Source organism: Pleuronectes platessa, chromosome 2, assembly GCF_947347685.1.
Source record: "Pleuronectes platessa chromosome 2, fPlePla1.1, whole genome shotgun sequence".
NCBI lineage: Eukaryota > Metazoa > Chordata > Actinopteri > Pleuronectiformes > Pleuronectidae > Pleuronectes > Pleuronectes platessa.
Genome location: NC_070627.1, coordinates 2064902 through 2089781, shown reverse-complemented (window position 1 = coordinate 2089781; position 24880 = coordinate 2064902). Strand labels below are relative to the sequence as shown.

The 24880-nt window shown below is 45.0% G+C and overlaps 1 protein-coding gene across 1 annotated transcript in view; it reads right to left on the bottom strand.

Moving 5' to 3' along the window:
* The window catches only part of chd6 (chromodomain helicase DNA binding protein 6), a 61669-nt gene that overhangs the window by 10747 nt on the left and 26042 nt on the right, over positions 1-24880 (bottom strand). The window contains exons 3-32 of the mRNA XM_053438801.1: positions 22736-23363; positions 21488-21614; positions 18828-18981; positions 17813-17962; positions 17070-17135; positions 16325-16386; positions 14508-14625; positions 13751-13837; positions 13020-13157; positions 12049-12170; positions 11716-11959; positions 10704-10880; positions 10110-10253; positions 9881-9979; positions 9146-9302; positions 8833-9043; positions 8501-8696; positions 7629-7793; positions 7326-7505; positions 7123-7233; positions 6581-6783; positions 6046-6126; positions 5743-5861; positions 5180-5339; positions 4263-4352; positions 4049-4152; positions 3537-3666; positions 1399-1477; positions 1208-1265; positions 54-450 (exon numbers count right to left, since the gene is read on the bottom strand). Coding sequence (XP_053294776.1) covers positions 54-450; positions 1208-1265; positions 1399-1477; positions 3537-3666; positions 4049-4152; positions 4263-4352; positions 5180-5339; positions 5743-5861; positions 6046-6126; positions 6581-6783; positions 7123-7233; positions 7326-7505; positions 7629-7793; positions 8501-8696; positions 8833-9043; positions 9146-9302; positions 9881-9979; positions 10110-10253; positions 10704-10880; positions 11716-11959; positions 12049-12170; positions 13020-13157; positions 13751-13837; positions 14508-14625; positions 16325-16386; positions 17070-17135; positions 17813-17962; positions 18828-18981; positions 21488-21614; positions 22736-23363 — 4757 coding nt within the window. The remainder of the gene's footprint in view (positions 1-53; positions 451-1207; positions 1266-1398; positions 1478-3536; positions 3667-4048; positions 4153-4262; positions 4353-5179; positions 5340-5742; positions 5862-6045; positions 6127-6580; positions 6784-7122; positions 7234-7325; positions 7506-7628; positions 7794-8500; positions 8697-8832; positions 9044-9145; positions 9303-9880; positions 9980-10109; positions 10254-10703; positions 10881-11715; positions 11960-12048; positions 12171-13019; positions 13158-13750; positions 13838-14507; positions 14626-16324; positions 16387-17069; positions 17136-17812; positions 17963-18827; positions 18982-21487; positions 21615-22735; positions 23364-24880) is intronic.

Here is a 24880-nt window from a genome sequence, read left to right as displayed (position 1 = left end):
AACTTGAAATGAGCTGATTCTGAGGATCAATAATCAGGATTTATTCTCCTCACCTCCTCTGCCACTCCAGGAACAGAGGGTCCGGTTCTGTGGCGACAACAGAACACCTCCTCAGCTCCTCACCCAGCTGCCAGGCCAGCGGCCCGCCGGCGTGATGGCTGTGAGAGGATCCGCCCCCCCCCATCCCCATGCCCGCCAGGCCGTCGTGAAGCAGGAAGTCGTGTCTGAGCATCGGCTCGCGGCGCAGCGTGAAGCGCTGGTAGGCGGTGATGAGGCGCCGCACGCGAGCCGTCAGGGCCGGGCCGCTGGGCCACACCGGTCGAGCCTGGACCACGTGCAGAGACGCCACGCCCGTCCCAGTCCCTGTCCCCGTCCCAGTCCCTGTCGAGGTCGATGTGGTGGTGACCAGTGGCCCGTCCTGGACGCAGACGTCAGCCGACATTTGGGAGTCTGGGAGGAGAGAGACACATTTTGACCATGAAAGGTGGAACTGGCCTGAGCTGCAGGACGTCTGGAAATTCATAACAACTTTAGATCACGTTCTCATTTAACTCTGCTGGGATTTCTCACTTTAAACCAGCAGACCTATGAGCTGGGAAACTAAAATCAATCCCAGCAGAGCACTGGGCCGTTATAACTGCAGGACGTGAGGTTTTTAATCCCAAATATCCTCATTTAAAAAAAAAAATGTTTTGAAAATAAAAGACTGAAGGAGATTTTAACGTTTTCTCTTAAGCTCCTCCATTCACAGCAGATCCTTTGTCCTTTGTCCCCCCGTCTTTCTCCAGAGTAACATTCAACAAGTGGATGTTCATTAGATTTACCCACAGAGACCGAACATGATCACAACTATCAGAGCTCAATTTGCACATTCGAGCCCCGGTGCTCTGCTGGGAGTCGGGGAAATGAAGTCCTCAGCCGGTGAAATGGTTTTAGAAAGGAAGCATCAGGGGAAAGAAACTCTCGTGGTGAATTCGAGATTCAGTCCGGACGAGAGAAACGATATCACATTGTGATAAAAAGGACGTTGCAGCCATTACAAGGAAAATGTATTTTACGACCTGAAAATGTCAAGAATCTAAACAGCCTTCGATCACAGGGGGAACGTCTGTGTTTGTGTGTTTCTGTTTCTAATGTCACATCCAGGACGTTAGACTTCAGTGCAGGTCTGAGATCAGCAGTAACTGTTCAGCTCAGTGATGCTCACCTGGACCGGTGCTGTCAGGTTTGTCCGAGGTATCAGTGCTGGAGCAGGTTTCTTCTCCCTGTCAATAAGAAACACACAAAAGAATTAACACAACAACAACAACAGTTCTATCACACGACCATCTGACAGTCTTGATGAAGAGATGGCCTGATTGAATAAAGAGTGAGTGAGTGAAGGATCTTCCTCTTCACCTTGCTGCTCTCGTCTCGGTCCTCTCCTCCCTCAGCTTTGTTTTCGGCTTCATCCTTCACCTCCTCCGTTTTACACACACTGACGAGAGAAACAACAGACGAGAGAAGGGCTGAACTGACAGTGAAAGTCTTATTGAGCTCCACAGGGGAACGAGTGAATATGGAGAGAGCAGGAAGAGAACGGGAAGAGATCAGGAAGAGACGAGAAGAAAACAGGAAGAGACCAGGAGGAGAGCAGGAAGATATCAGGAAGAGAATAAGAAGAGAAGAGGAAGAGATCAGGAAGATATCAGGAAGAGAACAGGAAGAGACCAGGAGGAGAGTAGGAAGAGACCAGAAAGAGGGCAGGAAGAGAACAGGAAGAGAGCAGTAAGAGAGCAGGAAGAGATCAGGAAGAGACCAGGAGGAGAGTAGGAAGAGACCAGGAGGAGAGTAGGAAGAGACCAGGAAGAGACCAGGAAGAGACCAGGAAGAGAGCGGGAAGAGAACAAGAAGAGAGCAGGAAGAGAAAAGGAAGAGAAAAGGAAGAGAGCAGGATGAGATCAGGAAGAGAGCAGGAAGAGAGCAGGAAGATAGCAGGAAGAGAGCAGGAAGAGTTCAAGAATATATCGGAAAGAGAGCGGGAAGAGCAGGAAGAGAATGGGAAGAAAGCAGGAGGAGTACAAGAAGAGAGCAGGAAGAGAATAGGAAGATAGCGGGGAGAGAACAAGAAGAGAAGAGGAAAAGATCAGGAAGAGAGCAGGAAGAGAACAAGAAGAGAGCAGGAAGAGAACAAGAAGAGAGCAGGAAGAGAGCAGGAAGAGATCGGGAAGAGAAGAGGAAAAGAAAAACCCGGGCCTCCACAGGAGGAAAATCACTTTTCAAGCAGCCCTGAGGAAAAGTGAAAGTTTTGTGCAGGTGTTTGTGTCACTCCCTCTGTGTGCATGACTTTAATCCTTTGAATGTGTCCCTTCTTCATGGTGCATTTTAAACGTCCTTCCCAGCGTTGACGTTTAGAGACGAGATGTTTCTGCAGCAGAGTCACGGAGCTCAGCTGGGAACGGCTCCGGGTTGAACAGGTAACAAAGCGAATGACAACTTCATTTACCCTCAGGAAGACGATCAGAGCTTCCTGTTAAAAACACGTGCTTCTCATCTTCACAGCTCCGCCATCAGTCGACCGAGCCGCATCCAGAAAATGAATTTCCCCTCGATGCGTTTACTCTCTCCTCTGTTTCTGCCGCAGATTCTTTCGCTCTCGGTTATTCTCTCTGGCTTTTGTCAGTCAAGGTTGAAAAGTAGTGGGAAAAGGGGCTTGAGTGGGCTGTTCTCACACGTCCTCCCAGGAAAAGGCTTTTAGAATCCAGTGGTCGACATTGAGCTCTGGATGATTCTACACCTGCAGCTGTTTAGAGTGCGTCTGTCTGTTCATCATTAAAACATGACGTGGTTGTTATTCACAAAGTAACGACCCCGATATCAGCCGTTGCATTAACGTGTGTATTTCTATGTGTGTATTTAATCTTGTTTCTTCACACCCAGAATGTAAAGCACGCATATGTGAGAGGAGGTGGCAGTGTCAACACAAACAAACACAGAGGACGAGATGTGTTTTTAACACCAGTGTTGGCTCGAGCTGAGAACGTTGCTGCAGAGGATGAAGAGCAGACGACAGGAAGTGTCTCCTGATGAAGATCATCGTCTCCAGGTCTCCAGTGCGTCTGGAGCAGGTGGAGGACACTGAAGAGGTCTCTGCTTCATCTCCTCGTCTCAAAGTGACGATTTGTTTTCCGTTGAAATCCGGGCATCGATCCAGTCAGCGTGGCTCATCCAGATTTTTTTATCTCTTTCTCCAACAGCAAGATAAGACTTTTTGGAGATTTTCCAATTTCCTAGATTATTCCGAGAATTCCCAGGAAATGGTTCATGGATCTCGATGAAAAGAGTCAGAGATATTTAGGGGAGTGATATCTATAAGTGTGTGAGTGTGTGTGATTTGGTTGAATTGGGGTTAAAGCTGTTCTAAGTCATACATTTAATCAAACTACTCTAAAACAGATCTGGGACCATGTAGCTTAAAGAACTACACATTACACAGAGAGTGTAACACCACAGTTGTGATCTTGCGTGATACACACAATAATATGTGTGTACCCTACCTGTCAGCCATGTCTGCCGGCCCCTCTCCTCCTCCCTGCTCAGCCGTCAGCGCGGTGACATCGGGCATCCCCACCCTCTCCAGGAAGCACAGCTCCGGGTCAGCGCGCATGGCGTTGTAACGCTCATACCCTGTGAGGGGGAAAACAGTGATGACAATCAAAACACACACAGACACATGATGTACACAACCACAGACACACAAACACTGTTGCAGTTTTGCAGAGTCGCCTGCCGACAATGATTTGTGGACTGTGATGGTCTGATGCTGTTTGTAAAAGCTTAAACTCTGGGTGCACACACAAACACAATCACACACATACACACAAAGATACACATAAACAACTCATGCCAGATGTGTTCCTTCCATGAGTGTTCACATCTGTTTAAACGCTGCGAGACAATGCATTTACACTTCTTGAAACCAAAAGGATTTATTTCCTTCATATCCATAAACCGGATGGAGACATTTTGACAAACAGGGATTGTTCAGAACTGGGACATCAGCCCTCACCGTGCTTGTGGACTCCGATGAGCAGGGACTTGTCGGCGTCTGTGTCCCACCACGTGGCCGGAATCTCAATGTAGTCGATGTCCGGCAGCGGCACCTCAAGTTTACTGAGGAAACACAGAAACACGTGAAAGAACATCACGACTGTCAGTTTGTTGGTTTATTAAACTACCGGATGCATCTAACAGTAATCCAATGTGGAGAGGAGGCTTGGTACCTGGCAGGTGTCCCCTCCTGAGCCTGATTGGCCGCCTCACCCAACACCTCCACCTTCAGGTAGTACAACATCCTCACCCTCAGCAGCACCCTGAGCACAGACAGGTGGAGACACACAGAGGAAGTCAGAGATTAGTTTCTGTCTCTGAACGACGGAGCTTCCGGTTCCAGAATCTTGTCGCTTCGGCTTCAGGATCTGAATATTAATGTTCAGAATCCGTTTTACAGAGATTATGTTTGTTCAGACGAGGTTGATCCTGACGTGTGTGTAACGGCAAATTGTTCTACCGCTGCTTCCTCCTCATGTCTTTTCTGTCATGTCCCTCTCTCTCTCTCTCTCTCTCTCGTTCTCTCTCTCTCTCTGTGTCATCGTAATCTCTCTCTCTTGTAATGAGAGTTCTTCTGTCAACAGGCTCTGTGAGAGCTGAATTAATTAAAAGCCACCGCTCTGCCCTGCGTCTGAACGGATGTACAGGAGTAAACACTTCACCTCGTAAATAAACAGCTCCCAGCTTCAGGGCGGAATTAAAGTCCTCAAGCGTCGATACGTTTAACAACCACTCGGGTTATTTCTCTGCACTTAAAATGTGTTGTTGTTGTTGTTGTTTTGTCGGAGGCTTTGGTAATACTGTTGTTGTCGTCATGTTGAAGCACCTGTAGCTTCAGGGCAGGTAGACATCACCAACATTTACCCACTAATCCTCACAAGCTGTTATTCTGCAGCTCAGTAATTCTATAATCCATCATCTATACGGCTTTTCCTTTTGAGGGCTGCAGCCGATCCCCATCTATAAGATATCTCCCATCTGCATGTCTTTGGACTGTAGGAGGAAGCTTGAGTAAACACAGGGAGAACGTGCAAACTGCACACAGAGGCCCCAAGCTGGGAATCGAACCAGGACAGAACTGCAGACTGACTTGTTGCAGTGCTGTTTGAGGTGCTTCTTGTAGCTCTCGTCCTGCAGGACCACCTCAGGGTTACAGTGGGCCAGCCAGTCAGCGTTCTTCACATCAGGAACGTTCGGCTGGTTCTTCAGCTTCTTCCCTTTCCGACCCCGAGGGACTGGAGCCGACAAACCTGCGACAGAGGGGGGGAGACGGAGCGCTGATATTTTAATGAGAGTAAACAATGAAGTAGCAAACTGAGGGGGAGGTTCTGAGGTGAAATTATTTTCCTCCTTCAAAGTTATTATGATGAAAATTAATAGACGTGGAACGCCACCAATTTGACACATTAAAGTCATTTAACAGGGGAGGAGGGAATCCAATAAACAAAAATCATTACACGCCTGAATCTCCAACCTGACTGTAAGTGGCTGAGCTGCATTCTGGGTAATGTAGGTGCTACGTTTTGCCAAGAAAGGAGAATTCAAGGAATGAAAAAGGCAACGTCTCAGTTCTGCTTCAAACATTTAGATCATTTCTGATCCTAAAGGCTGAACCTGTGAAGAACCTGTGAGTGTGAAAAGTGCAGTGCTCACCGGAGTGGTTGAGCAGCGTCTGGTCCTCGCCCTCCTTGGTGGGTGTGATCAGATCCCAGATGAAGCTCTTGATCTTGTCGTCACCCTTGTAGTGTCTCAGGCAGTAAACCAGCAGAGCTCTGCATGACGAACAAGAACATTCTTTGAGTTCCACGGTTCCAGAGCGGTTCTGTGTGCAGGTGTACGGCGTCAGGCCCGACCGAGCCGACCCCGGTTCCCATTCACTCGATGTGCACGGCTGTTTTTTTATTGTTGCAGAATTTCTTCAGGGTAAAAACCTTAACAAATACTTGCTCTCCTTACCTACAGATCGCCTCCATATCTCTCTCTGCCAGGTGCCACTTGAAGCGACCGTGGTTGAGGACGTCCTTCCACCGACCCCAACTGGGAAAGACGGAGAGGACAGAAGACATTTAGAAATAGAGAATGAAATGCAGGATGTCACGGAGAAAGACTGGGACCAATAAATACAGAGTTTGTGTTTCGGTTTATTCTCTTCACCTCAAAACACAGTGAACCTTTTGCTCGGTTGTATTTTATATATTTGTCACATTTATGCTCAGAGCCGAGTTTGCATTTGAGACCAACTCTGTAAACAACAGATTATGAGCTCACAAGCTTTTTATTGGACTGAGAATTGAAGGTGTCAGGGTTCAGGATCCAGAGTTTATTCATAAAGGTTACAAATGAAAAGAATACAGTCTTTTGTTTACGTCATTATGAAACTGAAGCTGTCTGTGTATCTCTGACATCTTGTACTTCCTGTCTCCTGCAGCCCGGAGAGAGGAGACCACCAGGCAGGCAGATTAACATTATTCTCCAACGTCTCCGTTCTTACCCAAAGATAAGGAGATTCTTCTCGACCCGGAAGCACTCGGCTCGGAGGTAGCGTCGGCTGCGCTCGCCCAGGCGCCGACTGCGACTCGGCCGATCCTCCGAGTCGCTCTCCAGCTCCGAGAACTCCATCAGCTCGTCGTCCTCGAAGGAGTTGTAGTGACGGGTCTGTTTCCTCACCCGAGGCGTGTCGATCACCAAGGACTCCTGCAGCAGAGAGAAACAGTTTGAATCTGAATGAGACCACGTTCATGAGGTTTATTGAAATCTGGCAACGCTTTGAGGAGAGGAGAGGAGAGGAGAGGAGAGGAGAGGAGAGGAGAGGAGAGGAGAGGAGAGGAGAGGATGGTCGATATTTTAAGGGTAAAGAAGCTGTGATTCTTTTGGTTTTGGTTTTCCAATATTTTGTAAATAATTGGACTGCATTTATACAGTATTTTACTCCTCAATCACAAACCATTCAAACCATTCACGATTGAATACACACATTCATACACTGATGAAGTCTTTTTAGTTCCTTGTCTCCTCTCCTGCTTTTCTTCCTACCTTCTCAGATTTGGAGTCGATCTCCACTTCAGCGATCTTTGCCCATTTCTGCCAGAAGTTGGGGTCGTCCAGAGAAATGTCCGTCCTGTTGCCAGCTGAGGTGAAACTGGCCTGAGGAAAGAATAGAAAAAATATTTGACGGATGTTTGGAGCCAATTAACAGCGTTTCACTCAATTAGTTTGAATCTTAGGTTAAATTCTACCTTAGCGAATGTGGATCCTTTGCCCTCAGTCTCGATGGTGATGGTCTGAGTTCGTCTCTGAAGAATCTGATCAATGTCTTCCTCGCAGAACTTGGAGCCCTCGTCTTCCTCGTCCATCAGGGCTCCATACGCTCCTTTTTTTAACAAATCCTCCAGCTCCAGTTTTGAAAGCTGCTGCACCTGGAGGGACACAAACCCCACGTGAGGACTCACGTCTCTTTGATTTGAAAGCTAAAGACGATGAAGTCAGACTGAGTTCAGGAGCCACAGGACGATCTGGTTCTGTCTAACGAAAAGCCTCACCCCGTTGAGGCTTCCTTTACGGTTGATGTCTTGGAGAACAGCTTTGTCCAGTCCGAGCTTCAGACTGGCCTTGTCGAACATTTCCCTCTCGTACGAGTTCCTGGTGATCAGTCTGTAGACTTTCACCGCTTTGCTCTGGCCAATCCGGTGGCAGCGTGCCTGAGCCTGGGACATAGACATGGAACAAGAAACCAGACATTAGAGATGAACATTCATTTTACCCTGACTGTTCTTGCAGTTGGATTTCTAAATGCTTCCAGGGGAGATATATTCACCGTAACGAGAGACAAAGCTCTAAGCTGTGCATTTTTAAAAGGTCATCAGAACCAGGATTAAGTTTGATAAAGATAAACGATTGAACTAAATCTGTTTGTACCCATGTAGTTATTCCAGATTGTACATGCAGATGATTCTATCGTTTCTATTTCTTTATTTTCTCTTGACAAATAAGTGTATTTCTCTGTGAGGATTGAACAGCCGGCGTCTCCTTGATGAACTCATCCTGCAGTTTGATCAGCGACCAATCAGACTCCACACGCTGCACATGTGACAACAAACAAGGCTGAACGCGAATCAGGGGGGGAGGGGGGGGGCTCATTGTCCCTGTCAGGTGACTCTGGGCTCTCACTTCATTATTCAAGACAGAGTCGCTGTGTGAATCATTCTATCATCCTCTGCAGTCCCAGAAGGAAACACAAATGCCACTTCACATTAAAGAGCCGCGACAAGCAGCAGCTTAGCGCAGTAAAAAGTGAACGAGTGTGAATTAGAGAGACGCTCTCTGTGTTTTCAGGTCCTGACAGCAGAGAGTCATTGATTTGACAGACGATGGTCTCGTCTCTGCAGCTTGTGGCCCGGTCGGTCCTGCTCACCTGCAGGTCGTTCTGCGGGTTCCAGTCCGAGTCGAAGATGATGCAGGTGTCGGCGGCCGTCAGGTTGATTCCCAGCCCCCCCGCTCTGGTGCACAGCAGGAAGACGAAGCGATCCGAGTCGGGCTTACAGAACCGGTCGATGGCCGCCTGCCGCAGGTTCCCCCGCACGCGGCCGTCGATGCGTTCATACGTGTAGCTGCAGGAACACACACACGTTTTGATTTCTCCTTTCCGTCAACCGTTGCATCACATCCTTTCTCTCACAAACCTCGATTCTAAAATTTTTGCCCCTGCTTTTCCTTTCCGCTCATCCTCTCTCTCTCTCTCCTCACCGTCTCTGGATGAGGTAGTCCTCCAGGATGTCCAGGCAGCGGACCATCTGTGAGAAGACCAGGACTTTGTGGCCCCCGGCCAGCAGCTTGGGCAGCAGCTTGTCAATCAGCACCAGCTTCCCGGCTGCCTGGATCATCGCCTGCAGCTGGAAGTCCAGCGCATCTGGACTGTGGCTCCTCCTGAAGCTTTCCAGAATCTTCTCCTCTGCCCCTGAAGAACAGATAAGAAAGGGAGATTTTAAGAAACGCCTTACTTTTACTCAAGCTCTGTGTGTGTCGGTGTGTGTGTGTGTGTGTGTGTGTGTGTTCTGACCTGTGATGAGGTACGGGTGGTTGCAGCACTTGCGGAGCTCCATCATGGTGTTGATGAGGTTTGGCATATTGTGCTGGTTCGCTCCTTTGGACAGGAAGGAGAAGTTCTTCTCTAGGATCGCTCGGTAGTATTTCTTTTGCATGTTGGTCAACTCCACCTACGACAACACAAACACAAGAGTCACACATTATAACTTCTGCTGCACAATAAATCATAAATTGTGTTTTAGTTTCCATTGCAGACAAACAATAAAACTATCAAACTGTTTATCTCCTCCTGCTCAGTAACCTGGAGCGAGCTCATACACATAACACAAGCAAACACTTTAAGATTCACACCTTCAGGCGAATTATCTGTTTCTAATTCACGTTGAATGTGTTTCAGGCATGAGGAAATACAAAGGACACATGAAGGACACATGAAGGACACATGAAGGACACATGAAGGACGTCAGCTGAATGGAGCAGATCTGAAAATTTGCGGTTTTCCCTTAAAATAAACTCCCTTTTTAAACCATTTAGAAAAAATTTACAATTCAATTTGAATTTAATTTAGTATTAAGTTGTGATTAAAGAGAATAATAAATACTAACGGCCAATAATTCTGATAAACTCTCTTCTGGACTCATTAATGAAGCTTTAGTTGTGATTTGTGGATGAATAATTTGTGGTTTATTGTGATTTAAAGACAGAAACATTAGAAATATGAGGCGGCTGAAAATCAGTAGATCTTTACCTCGATGATTGTCTCTTCTTTGGGAGCCAGGTTTTTTTCCACATCGTCTTTAAGTCTTCGTAACATCATCGGCTTCAAAATGGCCTGAAGCTTCTTCACCTGTCGGAGAGAACAAGCGAGGGATGAGACATGAACACAAATGGCACATTATCTTTACTTGTATAAGGTTTGAGATTCTTCTGATCATTTTCAGTGAATTAGTGTCATGAGAAGAGTTTCCTGGACGAACCTGTTCTTCTGTTTTCAGATCTCCAAACTCGTCCAGGAAGCTGCTTTCTGAGGGAAACTGCAGCGGCTCCAGGAAGTTCAACAGGCTGAACAGCTCCTCCACAGAGTTCTGCAGAGGGGTTCCTGTGAGCAGAACCTTGTGTTCCTGGAGGAAACATCAACAGGAACATCTCTTTAGAAAAACATTACACATTCATCCAAATGTTGAGTAAATCAGTCAAAAGAAAATATCAATAAATGTCAATCAAATTCTTCTAATGGCTCCACACAGATCTGATGTTGTTGCCTGCAGCGAGTCATTTGCTGCACTTGTATTTCATATTTATTTATTCCGTGTTTCAATTTCACCTTTCAGCGTTTTGCTTTTTATTGATACACAAACTTTACCACCGCAACCAAACATTAATATTTTTTGCAAAGGTTTGAGATCCTCTCTTTTTTCCATTCTGGTTTTTCAAAGTAGAAAATGGATTTAAAAGCAGGATGACAAAAAACCCAGTGTTCACCTTCACCATTAAAACGATGCACTCTTATCTTACTGGGTCATGTGACAGAGGGAAACAGAGCAGATGTGAACCAGCAGCTCCACACTGACCAGGTTCATGAGCTTCAGTCCCTCCAGCAGCTTGCAGTTCCTGTTCTTCAGCCGATGGGCCTCGTCGATCACCACACAGCGCCAGTGCAGCTTCCTCAGCTCCGGACAGTCGGCCATGATCATCTCGAAGGTGGTGATCAGGCCCTGGAACTTCAGCACGCCTGGGATACTGTTACCCTGCAGACAAGAGGGGGGGGGGGGTTAAATGATCGTATGAGGGGGGGGGGGTTTATCACGGACGACCAGAATTACAGAGAAAGACGAATTAAGACTTGTTGTATTAACTGCACATGACGTAGTAATGAGAATATTCTGTATTAATCTGAGACTGGATATGCAGCAATAAGAAAACTGTCATCACACTGAGTATTTATATCAGATGGTTAAAAGATTATTTCATACACAAGAAGCTGTTCATCTTTTGGTGGAAACTCCTTTAAATATGTCAGATTTGTTCATTGGGATTTTTCCAGTATTTCTTGAGAAATATATAAAAATGTTAAGCGTTAAAGAAAAGTTACCAATATTAAATCTGCTCCAAACGTAAATAGTTTCTTCTTGACCAATAACTGACGCTTCCACCAACTTTCAAGAAAATCTGTTTCGGGAGTTTTTAAGTAATCTTGCAGTCATTCAAACATCACCTTTTTTGGAGGAGGTAATTATTAAACACAAATATAAAGGACTATGTCGGTCGGCTAAAGATTAAACAAGAGAATAAGAATAAAGATATCTAATTTTCTAAGGAACTAAACTCAAGTGATTCACGGCAGATTAACCAGAAACCAGTGGAAACCTCCTCTAAAGAAACCAGTAACAGCTCAATGTCAACACTTTGGTGGATGCTCACTTTTTGTCTTTCATCAGACTGAATAAAAGTGAAAGAGAAGACAGACATTTACACCTTCAACCTGCAGTTGTGTTTGTGTAAACACAGCTGACTCACCACTGTGTGATGGATTGGAGGTCAGGACACACACACAAACACAAACAATGTTACAAGCACACAAACCTGCGAGTCTCTGTAGAACATCTCGTACTGCATGATCATCTGCCGGCTGATCTGCGAGCCGTGGTACACGATGACGTTCATGTCCGTCCACGTGCGGAACTCCCTCTCCCAGTTGGTGATGGTGGACAGCGGCGCGATGATGAGGAAGGGCCCGCGGATCCCCATGTTGCAGATCTCGTACAGGAAGGTGATGGACTGGATGGTCTTTCCCAATCCCATCTCATCGGCCAGGATACAGTTTTTTCTAGGTCAGGACAAACGGAGACAGTGTGAGACGGTCGAGAGGAGGAGCCTCAAGATGGAAGGACACAGCTGAAGAGTTTGTGCACTCACCTGTTGTACCAGTTGAATTGTAACCAGTTCATTCCCTCTAACTGGTATTCTCTGAGCTGGTTTCCGTTCCTGTAATCCCTCGACTTGTCCAGCTTCTGCCACTTCTCTGAGGAAGGTCGCTCCTGTGACAGGAACAGATCATGTGGTTATTTCTTGTTGTTCTATCGACTCAGCGTAGCTTCACATTTTAGTTTCAGTACCATCCATCTAATATCTGTTTATGGTCATGAAGGAAGATGGAGACAATCCCAGCTGAGACTGGATGTGAAAACATTTCTTTATCTCAACTGTATCATTCCCACAATGGAGATTTCATCCAATGAGAGACTGATGAACGAGTCTGACATTCTGCTGCTGCTTGGGTTTCCCTCCAGCGTCTCTCAAGTCAGAAGAGTTTTATTCAACACACGTCTCCTACAGACCTAACGTCTCCGTCCTGCTCATATTAAAATGGCCTCTCCAGTACTTTGCTGTCGGGGCTTCAGAGCGACGCCCACACTGAGCAGTGAAGCACAGATGTGCAGACGACTGAGGGTCAGAGAGCAGCAGATGTTTTCCATGAATCGGACGGTGAGGGTTTTCAAAACCTGGCTTCTAAAAACAAACACAGGAGGCGACGGTGCAGACGTCCGGTTTGAAAAGAAAGTAAATCTCACTGATTTGTGTTTGAACTCATTAACACTGGAAACAGACCACAAGGCCCAGGGTGTAGAATCGAGGAGAAGTGGTCGTGGAGATCGCAGTTTCTGATTTTCTCTGACTTGCCAAATAGAAATTAACACAATTTTTAAAGCATTTCTTCCATTATTGACCTGATACAGAGAAATTCAAGATGTCTGAATTCACCATATCTTCTCAGATATTCAAACAGGTCTGGAGATGTGATGCTTCACAGCTGTTTCCAAGCCAATCGACAACTTTGTAGACAAAATAAATAATATTTATCCATCTTCTTTCATCTTTGCACTCACCATGTGTCGGAGGTCTGCCGGCATTTTCTGGATGTGCTCGAACTCCTTGATCTTCTCTGGATCCAGGTCCTCCTGCAGCTCCCAGGTCGCCTCCTCGTACGAGAGGCTGCACCATTTCACCAGGTAGTGAGTCACCTCCTGTGACAACACACAGAAACACACGGCATCAGAGCGTGGAGGCGTCAACACGCACACGTTTAAAACATGCATCATTGTCGCTGTGTTTTTGTCATCTGCCCATATTTTTAGTTTGCGTTTGGGCAAACGGGTGAAACATTTTGGAAAGTATGAGGCAACTGCCCACAATTACTTCCTGATTGGTTCTTCTCAGTCACATGACTCAACTCCCAGCTGTGAATTCAAAGTTTTCCTTATACTTACTGTCAGTAAGGGTTCCAACTGCTCTTACATTTCACCACTGCTGTTCCGTGTCTGTAGAGTTTTCTGTGATTAAGCAACTAACTTTAAAATAAACAATCTACTTCCTGTTTACGCCACACAACACATGTCACATGGATGGTCATGTGACATGTGTTTTCAGGTGGCTTAGTCTGGAGGGAGTTTATTTCTGATACAGAACTAAACACTAAACCTGTCTGTACCAACACATGAATAAAGACTTCAGTGAAAACTAATTTAATCGCAGATGAAGACTGTTGTGTGTGTGTATGTGTGTGTGTGTGTGTGTGTGTCTGTGTCTGTGTGTGTCTGTGTGTCTGGGCATTACCAACCTCTCCAGTCTCAGTATCAGTGGTAACAGCCACCTCCAGGACTCTGTCCACCTCGATATAGTCCGGGTTAAATATGTCCTCATCAGGCTGAAAAAGAGAAAAAGACATAAATGAATTATTGTTTGTTTATTCAGGGCAGAAATCATTGTGATATATACATAAAGTATTTAAACTTAAAGCTGTAAATCTACCATGAAAAAGTCTTAATATAAGGACAAAGTGGAAATGTGGTGGTGAGAGGTGTTTCGTTGTCAAAGTCCATTTATTATTTGATTGTATGAATTCTGTATTTTACTGTTTTATCTCTATTATTTTATTACCTGCTTCTATTTGTTATGAAATGTTAGAAATAGGTTCAACCATGTAAAGTTTGTGTTTTTCAGTTTATCCATATTTTAAATTCTTTCTGCTATTTCTTCTGTAGAAACGCAGACAGCTCATGTTTCTGGGATCGATGCAAAATCACTTGAAATCAAATCAATCATATTTTATTTGTGTAGCTCACAAATCACAATTTGTCTCATTGAGCTTAACGAGGTGCGACATCCTTTCTTCTCAACTCAACAAGACAAATGAAAAACCACCAACAGCATCATTAGGTTTATTAATCACAGAAGTCGAGGCACATTTAGTTTCACCTAACTTCCGACTCAAGTCCCACAGGATGGTTTGGGTAAATAATGAGTAAGATGATAAAATATGAAATGAGTTCATCTCTCCAGACTGAAGAGGAGCCGATGATGAAGGAGAGCGTTACCTCTGTGAACAGATGTTTCATCTGGGCCTGTTTGGTCCTGAAGCGTTTAATCTTCTGGTGGATTCTGGGATCCTTCTCCAGCTCCTCCAGCGTGGCCCATTTGCAGTGTAGGTAGGAACTGAAAATTAAATAATAAACATAACAAATAAAGCATAAATTAAAAAAAGACATATACAATCACACCAGTTTCATGAGCACACAAGCTTAGCATCACCATTTCAGTATCCAACCAAATGTCAAATATGATCTCTATCCTTTTGTTGTTCTGAACTTTATGTCCTATGTATAAAACAAAGAAATATATAGGAATCACACAACTTCCCTCTCAGCACAATCATCTTATTATAAAGCTGTGTGTGCACGTGGGAGGACAGACTGTGAAACTAAGGGGAAGAGCACAAGCAATTTTTGTGTATCTTCACTTCACCGAATCCCAAAGACTGTTCTAGCAACGATATTTATCTCCATATAAATCGACTGGGTCTCACAGAATGGAGTAAAATGAGGACGTCCCTCGTCCCCCTCGTCCCCCTCGTCCCTCTCGTCCCCCTCGGTGATTCACTCACTGACACATTGTTCTCTAATCGTTTCTCTCCGGGAAAGAAAGTGCTACGAATGTTGTTCCTATGGCTACGGTTTGACAAGCACATAATAATCCATAAACCCGGATCTATATATGGACGAATGTAAATGTCAGTGCAGCGCTCGGTGCCGTGCTGCACCGTGCACCGACTGAACTGCAGCTACTTGTGCATCTGATAATGAATCATGTACAATAATGATTTTCACACTACAAATATTACACTTTTCTCTAAACTCTTTAATTTGTAAATACATTACTCTAAATAAAGTGAGGTATTCACTTCCAGTCAGCTGAATTAACTGCATGTTTTATTCATCGCCCAGGAGAATAAATCACGATCATAGGAGCGACTGTACGTCTGTGGAGGACCTCTCTTAAAGACACAGGGACAATCAGGAAGCTCTCAGGAGAACCCTGGGACCGACTTGCCGAGCCGAGTCTCGGTGAGACGGTGAAGAACTCTCCGGTCTCCCTCAAGTGTCGAGTGCTGCTGAGACGCACCGGCACTTAATGGCTCTGGAGAAAAGAAACTGTGCGTGTTTGCAAAAGTCGACTTCCCTGGGAAAAGTCCACGTCGTGAAAGAGATTAATTAAACAGCTCCGACTAAGTCAAGACGCTGCTGATATGTTTGCATCAGTCGTGACATTTAACACCTCGGAGGCTGCACACGTCTGTGAAGGCTCTTCTTCTTGGTTCCCCAGGGATGAGGTGATCATGTAAGTATATGTAGACTCGTCAGGTGATTAGACTGAAGACGCAGCGCCTGAGGTCTCATCTTTAGTGGAGTCTACATGTCGCCCTCAAGGTGAACTTCAAAGTCCAAGGCTCTGTGCTTCAGATTAGCATCACCTGAGCATCGGTTAATACAGAGCACCGATCTGATACCAGAGTTTCATTAATAAGCTGTAAGCCTGAGTGTGTGGAAGAGACTGGGATCATATCTATAGCAGTTATTTCTGTACCAAGCATAAAATAAGCTCTCGTCATAAAAGCTTTGTGAACACAGACACTTCCATCACATTCATTTTAGACATGTTGCATATGTTGCTTGAATCCATGTGGGAAAGGTTGATTATCGGTTGATAGTGATGCAACAATATATCTGCAATCCCATAGATGCAGAGACACCAAAATAACCACTTAGGCAAAGACAAATCTGGAAAATAAGCATCACACTGCAGAAAGACAATGCTCCTGAAGCTAAATACGTAAAATGTAAAAACTGAAACTCACAAATTTCTGTACTTGACGTAGAACTCCTCGGTCTCCTCCACTTGGTCCTCTGACGACGGGGTCTAGGGAAGAAGAGAGGAAGTGAGTGGGGGGGGATTCATGTACAAGGAGCAGCAGGACAGTAGATATTAGAATGAAGTAGAAATGAAAACATGATATAATATAGTCATTATCAATTAAAGGAATATTCCATCAGGCTGTGTGTCTTTAGCTGTGTCCCAATTTAAGGGCCGTATCCTTCAAGATTCAAGATTTTTATTATCAAATGCACAACAATAACATTAAGCAGTCGCTGGCAGTGAAATGCTTGAGTCACAAGCTCTCTTCTAGCAATGCTCAAGTAATTACAACCTATAAGATAAAATAGAAATAGTATAAAATAGAATAAAATAGAATATCAACATTTAAAATAGAAAATAAAGTATATATATATAAATATATGTATAAACAACTGAGGAGAAAATAAAACAATAGTGCAAATATGCAAATATGTCACGGTGCTGGTTTGAAGCTTCTCTCTGTTCCCCAATAAGAACGTCTTCCCATCGGTGGATCCTCACCAGACTAACCTCTCCCAGTAATCATCACATGCTGGTGATGAAGCTAACCAGCTAATACAGCGGCAAATAAGAAATGACTAAAACGTCTCCTTCCTAGACGCCTTGGCAGAGAGAAGAGTACACGACACGGCCCCTTAATTAGAAACCAGCGTTTGTTTGCATGAGTTCTTTTTATTTGACTTCACCTCTTTCTTCGGCGTTCTGACGGACAGGATCTTCTCGATGATGTTGGCCTCGTCCTCAGGTGGCTCCTGGGGGAGAGAAAGAGAGAGAGAGACGGGAAACGTGAGCGACAGCCCAAACAGATGAAGGTCAGGTCCCAGAGTTTCTGTTCATTCATCAGTAACAGCACAAAGAGTTCAAAAAGGTGCGTTACACAACATCTGCTCGATAATCATCACATGTCTCTGGCTGTTGTATCTATGAAAATAACAGATTATTACAAACTCTGAGTAAAACACAAAACATTGTGCATTAGGGCTGTTAAAGTTATTTCACCACGATACAAACGTCCACAATCAAGTGTCACAATACTAGAAGATGGAGATCCAACACCACTGCTGCAGGTTCAGTCTGTTGATTTCCTACTGCTTTATACATTTTAAATAAACCATTTTTTTTATTTAAATCATGAAATTGTATACTACACCCTACACCCGTGTGATTGTCTTCTACCCAAAGTGTCACGTGACTTTAGTGTTATTTAAGAGTTTAGAAAATAGATCGTCTACACATCTCTAAAGCTTTGTGGACAGAACTGAACCTGCAAGTTGTTGTAGTGTGAAGCTTCAGGTTTGTCGCTTCAGACGGTGACAACAACTACACAAAACAAGTTTCAGTGTAGATTCAACAGCCAGACACTGCATGCATCCTCGTCTCCAAGATGTGTTTCAGTGGACAACACACTAATCAAGACTTCCATCCCCACCTCAGCCTGCCACGCCAGAGCGGTGGCGTTGAGCGCTGAGATGCGACCGGCTCCGAGGACCGCGATCGTCTCTCCATCATCATCCACCACCTTGAAGTCCAGATCCTCGTTATACTTCCTCCTCTTGACTTGTCGCCCTGAACGCCGCTTCTAGAAAGATTAGAGACAGGAAGATACACGTCATCGAGAGACAGAGTGAGATTAGAGGGGAAAGAATTGAGGCGTCAGAGTGAAGGAGGAGGGATAAAGGGAGAGTTAGGAAGAAAATCCAGCAGTAGAGGAGTAGAGGAGAAAGCAGCATGAGATATTGGGGTGAAGTTAGGGGGAAGTGAGGAGGAGGAAGTGAGGGGGAAGTGAGAGGAGGAGGGAGGAGGAGGTGAGGCGTAAGAGGAGAAGATGAGATATTAGAGAGAAAGTAGTGAAGTGAAGGTAGGAGAGGAGGATGGAAGGCAAAAGGAATTGAATGAATGAGGATGAGCAAGTAAATTTAATGTCACGATAATAATAACAACAACATTCAGAAACATAATGGTTAAAATTTAGTGTCACTTTCTTAATGTTAGCTGCACAGGGAACATGAACCTCTGTATGAACTCCTTGTGTTTCCACTGCAGGGCCCTGGGTCGAAATTTAGTTTGAGGTAAATATTTTACCCCAGAAAAAGTCCCTGCTTGAGGGAAGTTCTTTACAAAAGTACTGAAACCTTTGGGCGGAGCTTGTAGTGCTAAACATTTTATCTCAGCTACTATTTAAAAAACCTGTAGCTACATAAACAGATCAGGTGTGAACGGCTCCTCCCACCAGGGGATCAAACTGAATCTTGGTTAAATAAGTTCTCAGTACTTTCAGTTGAAGGTTTAATTTAATATTTAATGTGACCTCACCCACAGTTTTAAACTAATTTGGCAGAGCTCATCATCTTTAAAACACACGAGTCTAAAGCATCATACAAGGTTACACTGAGGCAGCTTGACCCCCCCCCCCCCCCGCCAAGTCATTCTCTCCATCCCCTCACCGCAATGTCCAGGGGGTCTTGGCTGTCCTCTCCGCCCATGTTGACGGCTGACATTGAGGTAGTGTCGTCACTCTCCGCCCCCTCGTGGACAGCCGCTTCCTGGTTTCTCCTCTTCCCCTTCTTCTTCTTCTCCACGGGCGCTGCGCCAGGATCTCTGAGAGAGAGAGAGAGAGAGAGAGAGAGAGAGAGAGAGAGAGAGAGAGAGAGAGAGGAGGAATCCTGATGAGTGATTAGCAGCACGAGGAGCCTGCAGCGGCGCGCTCGCTGGAAACCGAACTGATCCCTGAAGGATTCACAGAGCGCTGGTTAAGATGGTTACATCTGGCATGAATAGTTTATTCTCTCTTTCTCACAATCGGACTCGGTGACATCACGTCGTGAAGACCAAGACAGAGGAGCAAGAAGCCGCTGGTTTAAAGAGATCATTTGGTTTTAATGCTGCAAACTCAATAACGTGAGATGAAACACACTAATGCTGGTTTTAATATCACATTTATCAAATTCATAAACATTCTACACTACACCATGTGTGTTTCATTCCGTGTTGACTCTTGCTGGGACTGTGGTTATATAGAGTCAACAGTTTGGGACGCCTCTGTGTCAGGACATTTTTATAAATACATGTATATGAAGAGTTGAAGACGTTCACACAGACTGCTCCTGAGTGTGAATCTGGAAAGTGGTGCTCATTTCAAATCTATACTGAAACCAAACCTCTACACCAGCACGTGGTGGACCATCGAGAGACGTCCCCCGTCCTCTCCTGACCCTGACACAGTTTAAACCTCTGGCTTTGACAGAGGACAGCGTCAGCTCTGTGGTCTTTGCGTTCAGGAAACTCCAGAGGGGAGAAGCTTTTACTTTGTAAAACATATCTGTCACAAAAGTGTGTGTCGGCTGCTGCTGGAGGCTCGTGAGTAGACAACCTGCATAACTTAGCTTCAGTGAGATACCTGGTATGTTGTATGTTTTTGTTTATGGTATAATTACCTCTTTAACCAGTATCTGAGATATGTTGGTTTATTTTTTGTCAAACACAGAAACGTGGAGAGGCGTCGTCCGTCTCTTTTTGGGGTAAAAACATATAAACAGAAATTCTTCTCACACCTGTCAGTCTCGAACTGGAAAATCATCCACGTATATTCATGTCAGATTTAGAAAAGTCGCACCAGGGTAACGTGTGGTCTGAGCTCTGACTTCACAATACACCTCAGTCCCTGAGAAGTCGTGCTCTTCTTTAAAAAAGCAGCAGCCGGGGTGTCGGCTGCACACAGAGGCTGGTGAAGCTGGGACTTTGCTGGCTGCTGAGGTCAGAGGAACAAGATTCATCTCTGCACAAACTTCATGCTTCTCTCTCTCAACCTCTTGAGTGAGCGGCGGGTGGAGAAAGAGACAAAGCAGCAATTCAGATGGAGACAAACCTGCACCCACACAAGGATTTTCTAAATCTTCTCGCGACTGTTGTTACAGGAACAAAAGCCCGAGTGGAAACCGGAGCGTGACCCGGAAACGACCCCGAGTCAGTGGAGTTCACAAGTTCTCACGTCAGTGGATCAGTTCTTCCTCCTCTCGTCTTATCTCTTCTCTTTCATTTCATTGCCTCTGTTGCTTCCCATCTCTCTCTTCACAGCGGTGATAATCATCTCCTCTCTCAATTTCCTCCGTCCCTTCTTATTCTTGTCGATGCCTTTCCTCCCGTTTACACTCAGCTGTAACTTCTCTGTCTCGTCAGTCTATTGCTTTTCTTAACTCCACATCAGTGACTCAGCTCCTCTTTAATTTAAAAATCTTCCCACTCTTTGAATCATACAATTCTACTTATATCGCTCTACTTCTGTCTGAGAACACTGATCCTCTCTCATCAGTCTGCTCCTGTTATATTATCGAGTCACATCCCAACATCATCGCTCTCTATTCGGTGAAGTCACCTGGAAATCGCAGCCACAACACAACATCCTTAAATCCAATCAAGCTGCATCAAATGACACTCAGACATCAGTCCTCTAAATATCCGTGGTTGTGGTCGGGTGCATCCTGTTTTATCCTTCAGATGTATCTACGGTTTGAAAAGTTCAAACTTTGTCAAATTGAATGGATCGGTCATTGTGTTAGACACACAACCAAGTACACAAGTTCCAAAGACTCACACTGCACTTCCAAGTCATGAACTCCGTGTGGACCTGAGGCCGAGATCCTGACCAGAGCATAAAACCATTTCTACAGCTGTGAGTGTCTCCTCTGTTTGTTTGTCCATCACCTGCAACATCTCACGTCGAAATTCAACTACATTTGGGGAGCCAATTATTTCCAGTACATTTATAGAATCATAAAAACTCAAGCTTCACTCCAAAAGGCTCATTTTGCTGACGTGCTGAAGTATCTAAGTTGTCCTGGACCTAAATTAAACTATTTTTCAGCCTCCACAAAACAGCCAAAAAGCCAGAATATCTAAATATTAACAAAATGAAATGTGTTTCCGAGTTTCCAGGAGAAGTGATTGCACAGTTTGTTGAAGATGACAGTTTTGCTTCAGCCTCACTCTCTTTATTCCATCAGTGCTTGCTTCTCGGGCTTTTCTAGCAGAGCAGCTTCACTTTCTTTCATTCAAATGACTTCTCTCTCTTGCCTCTGCTCCAGTACTTCCAGTCCGAGCGACTCACCTGGGTTTGCGGCCCCTCTGTTTTGGTGCCGAGGGGACGGGGGTCTTGCTGTTGGCCTGGCCGTGGTTCTTGGTGTGGGTGCCGTGGATCTGCACCTTGGCGTTATGCCTGGAAGCAGGAGGTGCTGCTGGAGGAGACGGGGATGGACAAGATAAAGAGGACACAGGTTATGATGGAGTTCAAGAAAATTGATTGTTGTATTTCTAAGATGTTCATTTGCTGCTGGAATGAACCAAAGAGCCATAAGCAGGAAAGCAGCATTTAAAAACCTAGCTTAAATGTAAAAACATAAATATCTTCTGATTGTTTCTCACTTCGTCACCACACTTGTATGTATAAATACACATAATTGATATATTATTTGATTTTACATGTTTCAAAGACATTCAGCATCATCTTGGTTCATGACAAGGAGACGCATCTTCAAACAGGCATTGGTCCAATTCTTTGATTCTAATAAGAAATTATGGTTTAGACCCCCCCCCACCACCAAGCACACTCACTCACTCATTTAATCAATTTATCACATAATCATAATTAATTTATCCCGACATGTCTGATTATGACTGAAGAAGAACAGTCGTCATCTGTGTCTCTGATTAGAGGGGAAATGTTCAACCTTCAACAGCCGACATGTTTTGACTGTTTTTATCTGGTTGCTGACTCAACACAGCACAACAACAACACACAGACACACACCTGACATACTAAGGAAACACAAAACAAATGAGATGGACCAGATATTCAAAGCTTGTGGAGGCTCAATCTCATCGATCTGCATCAACAGCAACAACAAATTGTTAACATCACCACGAGCGTGTCTATATGAATCGTTAAAACAAGATATTACAAGTAATTTTATCTTGAGTTCAATCGTGTTAAATCCCTTTGAATTCCCAGGATACAGAGAGGGCTATAAGGTTAAGTCACTTGTTTTAGTTTTTTAATTGATTGACTAATTACTTGGAAAATGTCAACACAACTTCCCCAGAGTCAAGTGGAATATCTATAAAATGACCCACAGAGAAAAACCTGTATATCTTCACACTTGAGAATCAGAGACTATTTGGAGATTGTTTTTGGGACATAAACAATAAATTATTTCTGAAATGTTTCTGTCCATCAGCTAGCTGGACCCAGTTGAAGAGCAGAGACATAGAGACGACCTCCACGTCCTCCCACACGACCACAGTTCACTTAAAAACCATTCACACCCACAGAAAGACACACACACACTTCAGACGTTACCTGGATTCGTCGGAACAGGAGGAAGGATCTTGACCTTCGGTTTCCTCCCCCTCTTTCCAGGTACCTTCACCGGCACCTGAGCTGCTCCGGCAGCCACAGCGGCCGTTTTTCCTGCCGGAGCATTCTTCAGGTCTGCGCCGCTCTCCTTCCTGCCCTCCTTCCCCTTGCTCCGGCGCTCCCTCCGCTCTTTGCCTTCCTTGGGCTCCTTGCTCTTCCTCAGCGTGACCACCATCGCCTGCTTCTCATCCTTTCGTTTCTTTGGTTTGCTGCTGTCCCTTTCCTCGACGGTCCCTCGCTCCCATTGTCTCTTGTCCTTTTTCTTTCGTTTCTTCTTCACCCTGCCTCCGCCTCCTCCATCGTCCTCCTCGCTCATGGAGGACGGCGGCCGCGGGGCGCCTCCGGAGTGTCTAGTGGCGTGGGCCCCGGCGGCCGTGCAGTGATTGGACGTGGCCGTGCTGCCCACGGGGGAGATGAGGCGGAGCTGATCCCTGGGGCCCAAGACCAGGTGTCCCCGTGGGATGGTAGGAACCACGGTTTGTGCGTTGCTGTTTTGGTCCGAGGCCGAGGAGGAGGAGGCTGCTGCAGCGGAGGCCGGGGGTGCCGTGTGCTTCAGGAGACCAGTGAACATCTGAAAGAGAAAAGGGTCAGACGTTAGGTTTATTGGTAGGATACCATAATTGCTGTGTTGAAATGTTTCAAATCAAAAACTAATTAAGGTGAAACGTCTGCAGGAAGTGGAGAAAACAAAAGAAAAGGGGCTGGAAGGGAAAGTAGCTGGGAGATGGGGATGGTAGACAAAGAAAGGAACAGAGGAAACACACGAGGAAAGGAAAGTGAAAGTTAGAAAAGATAAAGGGACTCCAGGACCTGTCTGAGGTTTGTGATGGCAGATTTTATATTTAGTTATGTTTCATGCAAGGAATGACAGTTATAGATGGGAATGTTATTCTGATATGTATTTCTGTGTGTTTAAGACTGAAAACATGTGGGGTCAGCTTGGCAGACTCAGATGTGTATTCGTTAGAGATTCGTTTGTGCCTCTGATGAAACAAAAGGTCTTAACAGCAGGGTCCATCCTACTGTCTGCGATAGAGTGCATAGGTGTTACAGTCAGAGACAGGGGTCTCTGGGAAAACAGGTTTTAACACTTGGAGTCTAAGCAGATGCCTGATGTTGATGTGTAGTGAGACCTTCGAAGGGGTCCTTCATTCAGATTGGAGGTGACCAAATCTAAGCCTGAAGACAACACGCAGAGAACTGATTGGATAAACATTCTACCTCTGTGAAAGGAGGGACTTATTTAGTATAAATCAAATGTGATTCCATTGTTCTGTGCCATTGACCCAAGTCTGACTAAGTGACAGGGTGCTCTGGTCCCTAGCTGCAGCTAGGTAGAATTGTATGAACCAGAATTGATAATTGTCTTTGCTGTGAAATGTAATAAAATGTTCCATTACAGGTTTCAGAAATCATTTGTTTTCAAGAGTGTGGTCCTGCGTCTCCTCTGGATTAAACAAACATGTTATCTGCTGTTGTGTGTGTGGTCTTTAAAATCAGTTAAGATTTGAAAACCCTCTCGTGTGCAGCAGACATGTTATGAATACGTCTGATGAGTCCAGTGTCCGGAGGAGGAGGAGGAGGAAGAGGAGGGTTATCTATGTGACTGAGCTGAAGGGGAAGCTAAAAATAGACGCCGCTGCCCCTGCTCAGTTGTTCTTTTTATGTTTCACAAAAACATTTAAATTATCACTTCCTGTAGACCAAAGAGAGGTTTCCCAGAAAAAGCTCCATGTTTAGAAAAAAGCAAATGTCCCCGCTGAAGACTCCAGACACTAATGAACACGATGACGCTTATCAGTCGCTGAGCATCGAACCCGTCATCTGTGACACATCCGTCCGAGGCCACGGTCCGTTTGCACACAGCAGCATTAATCATCACGTCAGGTTACATTACAGCTGAGCAGCGTCGCTCTTCACATGAATGACACGTTGCAACGGCATTAAAATGTGAAACAAATTCATACAGATTCTGCTTATTGGACATAAAACCTCAAAGATAACAAGAAGATAACCACATAACCGTCTCTGCAGGTTTCAACAAGTTAAGTCAGACTTTTAACGAGCGTAATGAAAGAAATGTAAGAT